Genomic DNA, 12,449 nt, shown 5'->3' on the forward strand with positions numbered 1-12,449 from the left:
TCTATGGTCACCCATGACAGCACGTGTGTGTATAAAATATCACTGGATATAGAAATCAAACTTTTATTTATTTTTTATTTCTTTTATTTTTTAACATATGCAATTATTTTCCATCATTTACACTACAGTAGTTACAATTACACTCCAAACAGAAAAGCAGAGTAAAAAATCAAAATCCCAACTTCTATTTCATGTAATTAGACTTCCATCTGGTCCAATGTGTCATTCAGGTTCATTGTCCTTAGTGTTTTTCTGTCTAATTAATCTATCGATTGGGGTAAATGGAGTGTTAAAGTCCCTTGCAATTAGCACGTTCTTAGCAAGAAGATTGTTTATGTTTGTGACTAATGGTTCTATGTATTTGGGTGCTCCCAAATTGGTGCTTAGACATTTGTAATTGTAGCTCTTCCTGATGGAGAGGCCTTGAAATTAGTATATAATGTCCTTCTTCATCTTTTGTGACTGCCTTTACTTTAAAGTCTAGTTTGTCCAATGTTAAGTATGGCTACTCCAGCTTTCTTTTGACTTACATTCACATGATAGATATTTCTCTATCCCTTTACTTTCAATCTGAAGGTGTTTTAAGGTCTAAAATGAGTGTCTTGTAGACAGCAAATAGATGGATATTTTTTTAACCCATTCTGCTACCCTGTCTTTTGATTGGATCATTTAGTCCATTTACACTGTTATTGAAAAATATGAGTTAAGAGTCTTTGTGTTCTCTGTAGGATTCATGTTTGTAGTGGGGTCTCTGGTCATTTATGTTCCTTGCAACACTGCCCTCAGAGTCCCCCTTAGGATCTCTTGTAGGGCCGGTTATTGGTGATGAACCCCTTCGATTTTTGTTTGTTTGGAAAAACCTTGATCTCTCCTTCTATTCTGAATGACAGGCTGGCTGGACAAAGGATTCTTGGCTGCATATATTTCTTATTCATCACATTGAAGATTTTCTGACATTCCTTTCTGGCCTGCCAAGTTTCAGTAGGTAGGTCTGCTAGTACCCTTATGTGTCTCCCTTTGTATGTTACAGTCTGTTTATCCTTAGCTGCTTTCACAATTCTCTATCTTTATATCTTGCCAGTTTCACTATGATATGTTGTGCAGAAGGTCGATACAAGTTACGTCTGAGGGGAGTTCTCTGTGCCTCTTGAATTTCAATGTCTGTTTCCTTCCTCAGCTTGGGGAAGTTCTCAGTTATGATTTGTTCAAGTATCCCTTTAGCCCCTTTCTCTCTCTTTTTCTTCTTCTGGAATTCTTATGATCCGGATATTGTTCCGTTTGATACCACCACTTAGTTCGGGAATTCCCCTTTCATGCTCATGGATCGATTTATCTCTCTCTCCCTCAGCTTCCTCCTTTTTTATTATTGTGTCTTCTAATTCGACTATTGTCTTCTCTGCCCCTTGGGTCCGTGCAGTGGCTGCCTCTGTTTTATTATTCACCTCATTTGTAGCCTTTTTTAAGTTTTGAAACTTATTATTTATTGTATCAAAAGATTCTTTGATGCTTTTTTCAAGTCCAGTGATTAATTTTATGAAAAGTATTTTAAATTCTTGTTAAGTTGCTTAGATCTGTTTTGAGCAGTTCTGTGGCTGTGACTCCTTCCTTGAATTTCTGTAGAGGAGCGTTCTTCTGTTGTGTCATTTTGGCTAGCTTTCTGTCTCTTGTCAGGTTTAAAAGCTTGTTATGTGCTTGGCACCTCTGAGCACCACTGTAGTAAAGGAGTTCAGACACTGACCAGGGCCTGGCCGTTCAGGAAGTGTTCTTTGAAGTGTGCTCCTTGGTCTCTCCTGTTGTGCCTTTGGTTACTTTAATTTCCTACTCAGAGTGATAGTTTGGACTCTCCACCATGTATGTTTTGGTTTGTTCCTTGAAGTAGCCCCAAGAGGGCACAAGCGCCACAGGTTGGCTTTCACGTCCTCTTTTTGCCAATGATGTCCAGTCTTGAAGGAACTTTTCATTAACGTCTCAGTCAGAAGGATGCGGGTGGTGTTGAGATCCACTCAAGCACTGAATTAAAGAAACCTGCAAAGGAGGAGCCTGTTTCCGCGCAGGAACAGCTAGAAATCAAACTTAAAAAAAATTTTTTTTTGTCTTGATTTTGAGAGAGACCAAGAGTGAGTGGGGGAGGGGCAGAGAGAGAGAGGGAAACACAGAAATCTGAAGCAGGCTCTAGGCTCTGAGCTGTCAGCCCAGAGCCCAACACAGGGCTCAAACCCACGGACTGTGAGATCATTACCTGAGCCGAAGTCTGACGCTTAACCAACTGAGCCACCCAGGTGCTCCTAGAATTTAAACTTCTGAAACATGACCCCATGGATCCCTAGTTTCCAATGTTGCTGTTGAGTATTATTCTTGATTCTTTTCGCTCTATGGTAAAGTTTATTCTCTTTATGTCTCACGTCCCAAAATTTCATGGTGATATGCCTTCTAATGGGTCTTTCAAGGAAATTTAATTTTTTTAAAATGTTTTATTTATTTTTGATACAGACAGAGACAGAGCACGAGAGGGGGAGGGGCAGAGAGAGAAGGAGACACAGAACCGGAAGCAGGCTCCAGGCTCTGAGCTACCTGTCAGCACAGAGCCCGATGCGGGGCTTGAACCCACGAACGTGAGATCTGACCTGAGCCGAAGTCGGAGGCTTAACCGACTGAGCCACCCAGGCGCCCCAGGAAATTTAATTTCTAATAAATTTCAACCACTGCCTTATATTCTGTTCTCTTCCTAGAACACCTATTGGTTGTATTTAAACTTCCTGAATGGATCTCTATTAATTCCCTCCCCCTTTTGATTGCTGTTGTAGAACATTTCCTTGTTTTTTAATATTCTCACTAAATGTATTCATATTTTAATTTCTTCTGACATTTCACTAGTATCCTATTCTAATTTCTTAGAGTATCTTATCTGAGGTTATTACTCTTCTTTGAAGACTTTTATTAAAAAAATGTTTTAATGCTTTTTATTTATTTTTGAGAGACAGAGAGAGATAGCGCGAGCAGGGGAGGGTCAGAGAGAGAGGGAGACACAGTATCCGAAGCAGGCTCCAGGCCCTGAGCTGTTAGCACAGAGCCTGATGCAGGGCTTGAACCCACGAACTGTGAGATCATGACCTGAGCTGAAGCCGGACGCTTAACTGACTGAGCCACCCAGGCGCCCCCTTTGAAGATTTTTGTACTAGTATGAACTGCTTTTTGTAAATTAACAACAGAACTGCCCTATGACCCAGCAATAACATTGCTAGGAATTTACCCAAGGGATACCGGAGTGCTGATGCATAGGGGCCCATGTACCCCAATGTTCATAGCAGCACTTTCAACAATAGCCAAATCATGGAAACAGCCTAAATGACTATCAACTGATGAATGGATCAAGAAGATGTGGTTTATCTATACAATGGAATACTACATGGCAATGAGAAAGAATAAAATCTGGCCATTTATAGCAATGTGGATGGAGCTCGAGGGTGTTATACTAAGTGAAATGAGTCAGGCAGAGGACAGATACTATACGATTTCACTCATAATTGGAACAGGATAAGGGGAAAAACTAGTTAAGGAGAGGGAGGGAAACAAACCACAAGAGACTCTTAGATACTGAGAACAAACTGAGGGTTGATGGAGGTGGGGGAGAGGGGGAAATGGGTGATGGGCATGGAGGAGGGCACTTGTTGGGATGAGTACTGGGTGTTATATGGAAATCAACTTGATAATAAGCTACTAAAAATTGCGTTTTGTTTAGATTTTCACAAAGTTTTCCTCAATTTCTGGTGATCTTTAGCACCCTTTTTATTTAAAACTGAAGCATTGGGTGGGAGGGCACCTGGATGGCTTAGGTTATTGAGCATCCAATTCTTGGTTTCAGCTCAGGTTGTGATCTCACGGTCATGGGATTGAACCCTGTGATGTCAGGCTGTGCTGGGAGCATGGAGCTGCTTGAGATTCTCTCCCTTCTCCCTCAAAAATGAATGGATTAAAAAAAAGTACTTAACTCCCCCTTAAAAAAGTACTTTAAAAGTGAAGCATGGGGGTACTTGGCTGGCTCAGTGAAAAGAGCATGCGACTCTTGATATTGGGAGTCATGAGTTCAAGCCCCACATTGGGTGTTCAGGCTGCTTAATAAATAAACTTAAGGGGCACCTGGGTGGCTCAGTCGGTCAAGTCATGATCTCACGGTTGGTGAATTCGAGCCCTGCATTGGGCTCCCTGCTGTCAGCATAGAGACAGCTTCAGATTTTCTGTTCCTCTCTCTCTCTGTCCCTCCCTTTTTCCTGCTTGTGGACTGTCTCAAAAATAAATAAAGACTTTAAAAAAAAGTGAAGCACTGTACAAACACCTGTTTGGAAGACTTGTGTACATGAACAGGCTTAATGACTGGCATTCTCCACTGTAAGGGGGTTGATTAGTGGCCAGTTGGCTTTTGTAGGAACCCTCAAATGTCAGCTTCTGTCTTTTCTTTCAGGAGTTGTCTAGTTTTTCCATCTAAGGATTCTCCAAATGCTGTATGGTATATATAACTATGGCTGTTAGTATTTTAGAGCTGAAAAAGTATAAGGAGCTATGAATCTCATTTACCTAGTATTAGTAAAATCACGCTTAATCCCTATTCCTAGCCTAGTAATCCTGAGTCAGATGTCTAACTTTTTCCTCTTTCAGTTGAATTACTATCAGAACACCTTCAGCTGCCCCCAATGTTACGAGACCATAATATAAAATCATATTGAACTGAGACACATTCACATACATTTTATTAAGGCTGTTAAATTAATAAAATGTGTTGTTTTGGAGGTATGTTCTTCCAGTTCTACACCCAAAAGTCAAAATGCAGTGATTGGAAAAAATGCAATAACCCCTACAAAAAAGTGACTTTATTTTTAGAAATCATCACTCTTTCATTCAAAGAGTTTGCTTTTTTTTTTTAAAGTAATCTCTGTACCCAACATGGGACTTGAACTCATGACCCTGAGACCAAATGTCTCATGCTCTACCGACTGAGCTAGTGAGGCGCCCCAAAAGGGTTTGCTTTTTAATTCCTACAAACACAGTTTACTTTTACGACTTAACTGTAACCTCAAGAGCACTCCACAGCATTTAGTGAGCGTAACTTTCTTTGTATAAGTAATCTAGTCCCTACCAAATGCTTTCTCAAATGTGAACTGAACTCTAACACGTACGAAAGACAGACAAGTAAGCACAGGGACAAAACAGGAGAATAAAACTGGAATGTGGACTCGTTTTCAAAGGGAGATACCATCAACAAGGAAAATTATGAATTAGATTCATAATTTAAATCTATGTAATGCCAATACTTTGTGGTATTAAACAGTAACCCAATGAAAACCATGGTTTCTGGAATAAGATTAAAAAATAAAATCTAACAAATACCTGAGTGAATATAACAATATGGCTAGACCAAAAGAAAAATCTTTCACACACAATAATCACTGCAAGAAGATCCCACAGGTTATAGAAAACATAAAGGAACTTTAATATCCAAAGAGGGCAAAGAATACTGGATTAACGACCCATTGAGTATGAATCACTTCAGGTTCTTTACAGTATCAGATGTATTTTATAGTAAAATCTGAATGAATATTGCAGACAATGAAACCATTTTTAAAATTTTAATTTCCTTACCTGCTACTAATACCAGTATGATTTTTAGGCTAAAAAATCTTTAAATGATTTAACACTAGGAGTAAGATTTAAACCAACATTAGCAATGTTCTTCAAATGTCAATTTGTTCAGTAGTAACTTTTTGAGAAATACCACTTTCTTTTCAAAAGTAATCAATTTTAAGATTTGTGCAATAAGAAAATATACTGACTAGTAAAAAGTATTATTGAGATAGTCAAAATGAAAGAAAAATTATACTGTTGCTTAAATTACTTATGCCCAAATAATTTACCTTGCAGTCCACAGGTATACAGGAAATAAAATATTTGAGTGAGAAAAATAATGAGGTTCCAAAAATAGAAACATAAGCCAGAAGAATCTAAAAATAGCTTCCTGATATTTTATTTTTTTGAGTATTTAAGCTGTTTCGGGTTGCATGCCCTGATCTGTAGAATTTAACAAGGAAATAAAATTCCCAAGTATTTAAAAAATTTACTCATCTTTCATAAAGCAACTTTTAATGTATCAACACTTAAAAATACACAGTGACTTAATGAAACATCAGTACAACTGCATAGAATTGAGCTCCAGAGAATTACACACTAATGAGCTTTCCTGGGCTCTGGTTTACAAGAGTATTGGCTTTAGAGACCACCTTAATTTGCTCCTACCTGAAGAAGACAGTCCAGGAAACTAAGATTTCACAGGCTTTTTTCTGGTGCTAAATGCTAGGAGCTCTCTGAAGGTCTTAAAAACATCAGAACCATCCAAATATGTATACTGGAGACTCTTCCCCTTTGTGAGTCAAGGAAGAAGGAAGTTTGTGACTTTCACTGAAAACAAAACAAAATTTCCCAGAAATCTTTGAAGACACTCTGAAATGTACTAGAAATTTTGAAACTAGAATAATGCCATCAAAGATTAAACCTCTTAATGCTCGGAGCGACCCCAAAATAATAAAATTGGGAACTCCAGGAAAACAGGTACCAAAAGAATCAAAATAATGATTGCACTGAGGATTCTCCTCTTTGAAGGCTGTTTAAGGAGGTAGGATTTTAAGGTTTTTGTTTATCTTTTGGCCTCTGAACATTTAAAAAATGCTTTGCCCGGCTGGTCCTTCAGGCTAATTTTGAAGTTCACAAAGAACCCCGAGCCTGATATAGGATATTCTACAGTTTCACAGCTATCATTTGCACAAATTAAAATTAAGTTGATTCACTCTTTTTGAGTAAATATAACTAGAAAATGGCAAATTAATATCTTCCTTTACATACAATTTTGTGTCTCAAAATTCTTGAAAAACAAGAGATGATTTTATATTCAAAGACTACCAAAGTGTGTACTTGGTATTCACATGCAAACAACTTAAAACCTTATAAATCTCCTGTTAACTCTGCAGGATGCCTTTAAGAAGGAAATGACTTACAAAGCTTGCTAACTGTGCAAAATATTAAACTGCTAGAACATTTTACAGAATGAAACAGTACATTAAACGTAGAAGTTGACATATGGAATTAATACGGGCTCATAAGAACTTATCACATTTCAGAGATTTTCTTTAGTAGCAAGTTTCTGTTTTTATATTTCCTCGTACACAGCAAAGTTAATCACAGAAGATAAAAATCCTTTTAAACAAATCCAAGAGGGAATTCTTGAGGCACCTTCTCATATAAAACACAAAATGAATGCAATTATCAATCCATCTGAGAAAAGTTTTCAATCTAAGTGAACATTTTTTTCCATTTAGGTATATTTTACAGAAATTTAATAAGGCAAGACAAATTTGTGAAAAATGTAGGTACAAAAATGATGTAAACTAATAATTTATATTTAAAACCCCCCAAGGGAAAACACTGGAGACAGGAGAGTTCAAACAATGCCTTAAAAAAAACAACAACAACAAAAAATCCCCTAAAACAGAATTGTGCACAAGCTGAAGATTATAAAGAACTTCTAGACTCTGCACAGTTTTGGTTCTTCATTTTTTTTTTAACATCTTTATATTACAAGTTTTAAATCATACCAGGAATGCAAACTAGAACTGCACACTACTTTAGTGGAAAAAAGTTCAATATTGTGCAATTTTCTGCCTCTTAATTTTAAAAAAGTGGCAGCAATCCCTGCATTTGTATTTGAAACAAGGATCTGAGAAACTTTATTAAAAAAGGTAATGAAGGCAAAAATTGGCAGACATCCAGCATCTTGTTTCTTTTTAAAACAATGTGGATGATAAGTAATTTCATGATTAAAAAATGAATCTTTTAAATAAATACATTGTATCTGACATTTGCACTGACTGATTTGATAAATCTTTAAGTAAACAACGGCTTCACTACACTCCCTGTAGCCTCAAGCCACTGGCTTTAGATTATGGAGTCCTTTTTTACTGGGTTTCATACCCTGCCACTCGATACCCTGCAGGCTGGTTAGGCAACATGCTGCCATTCTGTCCTGGAGGTGGCTGCACTCCATAATTGGGTCCCATCCATGGTGCAGAAGACTGTGTCTGACTGGTAGAAAATGTGAAAGAAGCAGAGAAGGGAGGAAATCCACTGATTAAAATAAAATGTAATGCCAAGAAGAAATAACACATACAAAGAAAACACACTTTTCTTTAAGTCCAAATATAAGAATAATGGTTATGCCAGAGAAAGCAAAGGCAAACGCTTTTTTTCCTTAAAAACAAGCATCCTGAGGCGCCAGGGTGGCTCAGTCAGTTAAGGGTCTGACTTCAGCTCCGGTCATGATTTCATGGTTTGTGAGTTCCAGCCCTGCAATGGGCTCTCTGCTGTCAGTGCAGAGCCCACTTTGGATCCTCTATCTCTCCCTTTACATCTGCCCCTCTTCTGCTCTCTCCCAATTGCTCTCAAAACTAAATAAACATTAAGAAAAAATATAAAAAAAAAAAACCAAGCATCCTCACAGGTTTAATTTATGCATTTTAATTTCGTTAGTGTAATAGAGCTACAAAAAAAAAAAAAAAAAAACAAACCCTTTCCCTGTAAACATTTTATCCCCTTCAAATTCAGAAAAACTCATTTCTAATCTCAAAAAGGAAAATAGCCCATCTGGGTTCGACATATACTGCACTAACAACTACTCAAAAGAAACAATCATTTGGTACAATAAGGACTAGCATTTATATTATCCAAAGAAGAAATTAAAACAATTATTAGCATATGTAAACTCATAAATCTTTTCAACATTACAAATACAACACTCTTTTTATTTTTACTTTTTTAAAGATTTTGATGTGATTTCTACACGCAATATGAGTGTGAATTTACAACCCTAAGATCAAAAGTCCCATGCTTTAATGGCTGAGCCAGCCAGGCGCCCTCAAAATATAAGATTTTTTAAAAATAGAAACTGAGGTATTTTAATTTTTAGCTTTTCAAAACTTTCTATGAAATTTAATAATGCAGGGTATATAAAGAGGCATTGATATAACAATGTGTGCATAAATCCTTTTGCACAGAGAAAAAAAGGCGTAATGAATAAAACAACTAGCATCAAAATAACTGTATCCAAGAATGGCTAAATGATCATTAGTCCATAAAAAGCTTAGTAAATATTAAACTCTCATTTTCTTAAATATCAGTTGATTTATTACCAAGCATTACCAAAAATCTTATGACACTGGTTATACTAGAAAGCAGCACATTTCCAGACAAATTTTTAAAGAAATACACTTAAAACTATAAATTAAAAACCACTCTAAACTAAGTCCTTCCTTTAGAGAGAAGACCACATTACTTACTAATTACTTACAATCTGTTTCTAACTTCTTGATTTTTTCAAAGGTTAATAATAAAGGAAAAGAGCAAATATGCTTACTTAAATCCCTGTTGATTCCATGCCTGGCCATACATTCCATACGCAGGTACTTGCCAACCATTAGGCATATACTGGCCAATCTGTTGTGCATTTCCATACCATTGGCCCCACTGGCCATAAGCTTGTGGATATCCAATCTGATTCTGCTATTAAATTATAAGAGGTAATTTAGTATTATTTGAAGTTGTATGTACACATACAGTCCTAATAAACCACAAACATACAGCCATAACACATAGGGCCATCATTACAATTAAAATGAAAGGATGGGTACCTGGGTGGTTCAGTCGGTTAACCATCCAACATTGGGTCAGGTCATGATCTTGTAAATTTGAGCCCCACATTGGGCTCTCAGGGGTTGGCCCGCTTAAGATTCTGTCTCCCACTCTCTGCCCCTCCCCCCAACTCACACACATGCCCTCTCTCAAGAACATTTAAAAAAAAAAAGAAAAAGAAAAAAAAAAAGAAAGAAAGAAGGGTGCCTGGGTGGCTCAGTCGGTTAAGTGTTTGATTTTGGCTCAGGTCATGATCTCACAATTCATGAGTTCAAGCCCCGCATCGGGCTCTGTGCTGACAGTGCAGAGCCTGGAGCCTGCTTCAGATTCTGTGTCTTCCTCTCTCTCTTCCTCTCCCCTGCTGGCACTCCGTCTCTCAAAAATAAACAAACATTAAAAAAGAAAATGAAAGGATAAAAAAAAGTTTATAAAATGAATGCAAAAAAAGAAAAAGAAGTGAGGTTATACTCCTATAACTCTACATGATGCTCTAAATGGTGCACACTGTAAGATAGCAGGTAAAGCCCTAGTAATAAATATTAAACTCAGTATAATGTATAAGTGTTTTGTAAACTAGACAGGAAAGATATAGGCTATTTATTCCTATATTCAGTTTACTTAAGAAACACAAATATTTTAGAATTTTCTTACTCTTATCTTGGTGCTCCATTTACAGTTTCCTCACAGAATCTTTATGGGATCACATTTGAAACCACTAAAGTTGCCTGGAAAAACAAAAGCAGCAAAATCTAGAAGAACATGCCAAGGTTTTAAATATGTTTATAGCTTTTGTTTCAACTGAGTCAAACATGCTTGTGAGTTCTCCAAATGGTATGTGAAACTATCTACCAAGTATTAAGAAAAAATTGAATACCCTGCTAGGTAAACGATCACTCTAGAACTATAATACATGTAACACAAGCCCTTATAGATTATCATTTTAGCCAGAAACTACTGACAAGGATTATCAACAATTTCATATTCTGAAAAATTTTTGAGACAAAGAGACAGAGAAAGGCATGCACGCCTGAGTGCATGTGCACAAGCTAGGGAGGGAGGAGAAGGAGAGAGAAAACCCTAAGTAGGCTCTGCACTGTCGGCACAGAGCCCATCTTGGGACTTGATTTTATGAACTGTGAGATCATGACCTGAGCCAAAATCAAGAGTAAGATGTTTAACCGACTGAGCCCCAGACATTCCTCCAACAATTCTACTTTAAAATAACCTATTATTAGCCCATCAATTACTGTGCAAAGTCAAGAACCCTCTCACCTGTTGCACGGGATTTATCACGTCAAGAGTTTCTTTGCCCCAATAGCATTTCACAACATGGCCTTCAATGGTAGTTCCATTAACAGAAACGATTGCATGTGCTGCACTTTCATGAGAATTGAACCTATTGGAAATAATACTAAGAATCACCAATATTAACTGTTTAAAGTAATTATGAATAAAGTCTGTTTTTAAAAGTCAAGCTGAGCTTGAGGTAAAACAGTTCACACAAAAGAATCAAGATGGTTTATTTTCTTTGCCTTTTTTTTTTTTTTTTCCAAAATCTTGTAGTTCTGGAGAAACTTCCCTCAACAGAGAATGTTTTATTGGCCTTGTGGTAACAAAGAGGGAGCCATTTAAAAAGTGGCAAATATTGCTAAATCTGAGAGAAATTTTTATTTCTTTATAATCAAGGTAAATTTTTAAGAAAACTCCTAATAAGTTAAATATTCAAACATTTTTTGGGAGAAAAAGTTTTTTAAAATAAACCACCCATACCGAACAAATGAATATCCTTTATCTGGAAAAACTCGAATTTCCATTATTTGTCCAAATGGTGAAAAAGTCTGACGCATTAGTTGTTCTATTAGACAAAAAACAAAAACAAACCACACTAAGTTATATAAAATCCTATACAGATAGTAAACTTTTCAATAAAAACCTTAACCTCAAGATGTCACACAGGTAAACCTCCCATACCTGTCAGCCCAGAGGTGACACCTCCACAATATACAGTACAGTTGCTTGGACTAGACTGATTTACGACTTCATCATATGACAGCTGTTTGGTGTTTGCTGGGGAGGGAAAAGTTTAATTTTTTAAACTCATGAAATGAAATGTTCAGAAAGAGAAAAGCAACATTAACTATACTACTGTAATGGTAAATTTCACCCTGACCAAAATGCTTATAGAATACATACTACATTTGCTTGAGGATAACCCCCCCAAGAATATCTAAAAAATTACTCAATATTCTCTCTTCTATAGGAGACTTGACATTAGAAATATCATTTATTATTTAAAATTACAAAAATGAAAACTAAGTACATTTTGAACAGTAGTCTTGATTTGCTTCTCATCTATTTCTGCAATAAGTCTCCGGGAACAGCTCTAACATTTAAAATCTAGCGTATTTTCCTCCAAAATTCCACATTTCCTTTTCTTCTCCAATACACCTACACTCATATGTACTCTTTGGAGCTGGAGGCTTTCGGGTTGCCCAGTTAGTTCTGATTTGTCTTCCACCAAGCCACTGGCCACCCATCTGCTGAATGGCATTTTCGGCATCCTGTTCCGCATATCAGAAATGACAAAGAAGCCATTATTAATTGATATTGAATGACTATTAGCAGTAGAGAAAATTCAGCTGTTTTTCACAAAGGTTTTCTAAATGAAAATGCTTTATAAAATACACAATGGTTAACTAACTTGCATTTAAATAAGAAAATTT

The 12,449-nt window shown here is 36.7% G+C and overlaps 1 protein-coding gene across 16 annotated transcripts in view; it reads right to left on the reverse strand.

Moving 5' to 3' along the window:
* Nucleotides 1–5,461: 5,461 nt before the first annotated feature.
* TIA1 (TIA1 cytotoxic granule associated RNA binding protein) overlaps nt 5,462–12,449 on the reverse strand; it is a 32,171-nt gene continuing 25,183 nt past the window's right edge. For 7 of the 16 annotated variants that reach the window (XM_029937544.1, XM_029937542.1, XM_029937546.1 and 4 more), the window contains 6 exons: nt 12,179–12,287; nt 11,698–11,793; nt 11,497–11,581; nt 10,999–11,122; nt 9,452–9,597; nt 5,462–8,124 (listed from right to left, as the gene is read on the reverse strand). In XM_029937544.1, the coding sequence (XP_029793404.1) occupies nt 7,998–8,124; nt 9,452–9,597; nt 10,999–11,122; nt 11,497–11,581; nt 11,698–11,793; nt 12,179–12,287 (687 nt within the window). In that variant the 3' untranslated portion in view covers nt 5,462–7,997. Of the gene's footprint in view, nt 8,125–9,451; nt 9,598–10,377; nt 10,452–10,998; nt 11,123–11,496; nt 11,582–11,697; nt 11,794–12,046; nt 12,288–12,449 lie in introns of those variants that run through there. The other 9 variants (XR_003907879.1, XR_003907878.1, XR_003907877.1 and 6 more) reach the window with 5 other exon arrangements.

This window comes from Suricata suricatta, chromosome 4 (assembly GCF_006229205.1).
Source record: "Suricata suricatta isolate VVHF042 chromosome 4, meerkat_22Aug2017_6uvM2_HiC, whole genome shotgun sequence".
Taxonomy (NCBI): domain Eukaryota; kingdom Metazoa; phylum Chordata; class Mammalia; order Carnivora; family Herpestidae; genus Suricata; species Suricata suricatta.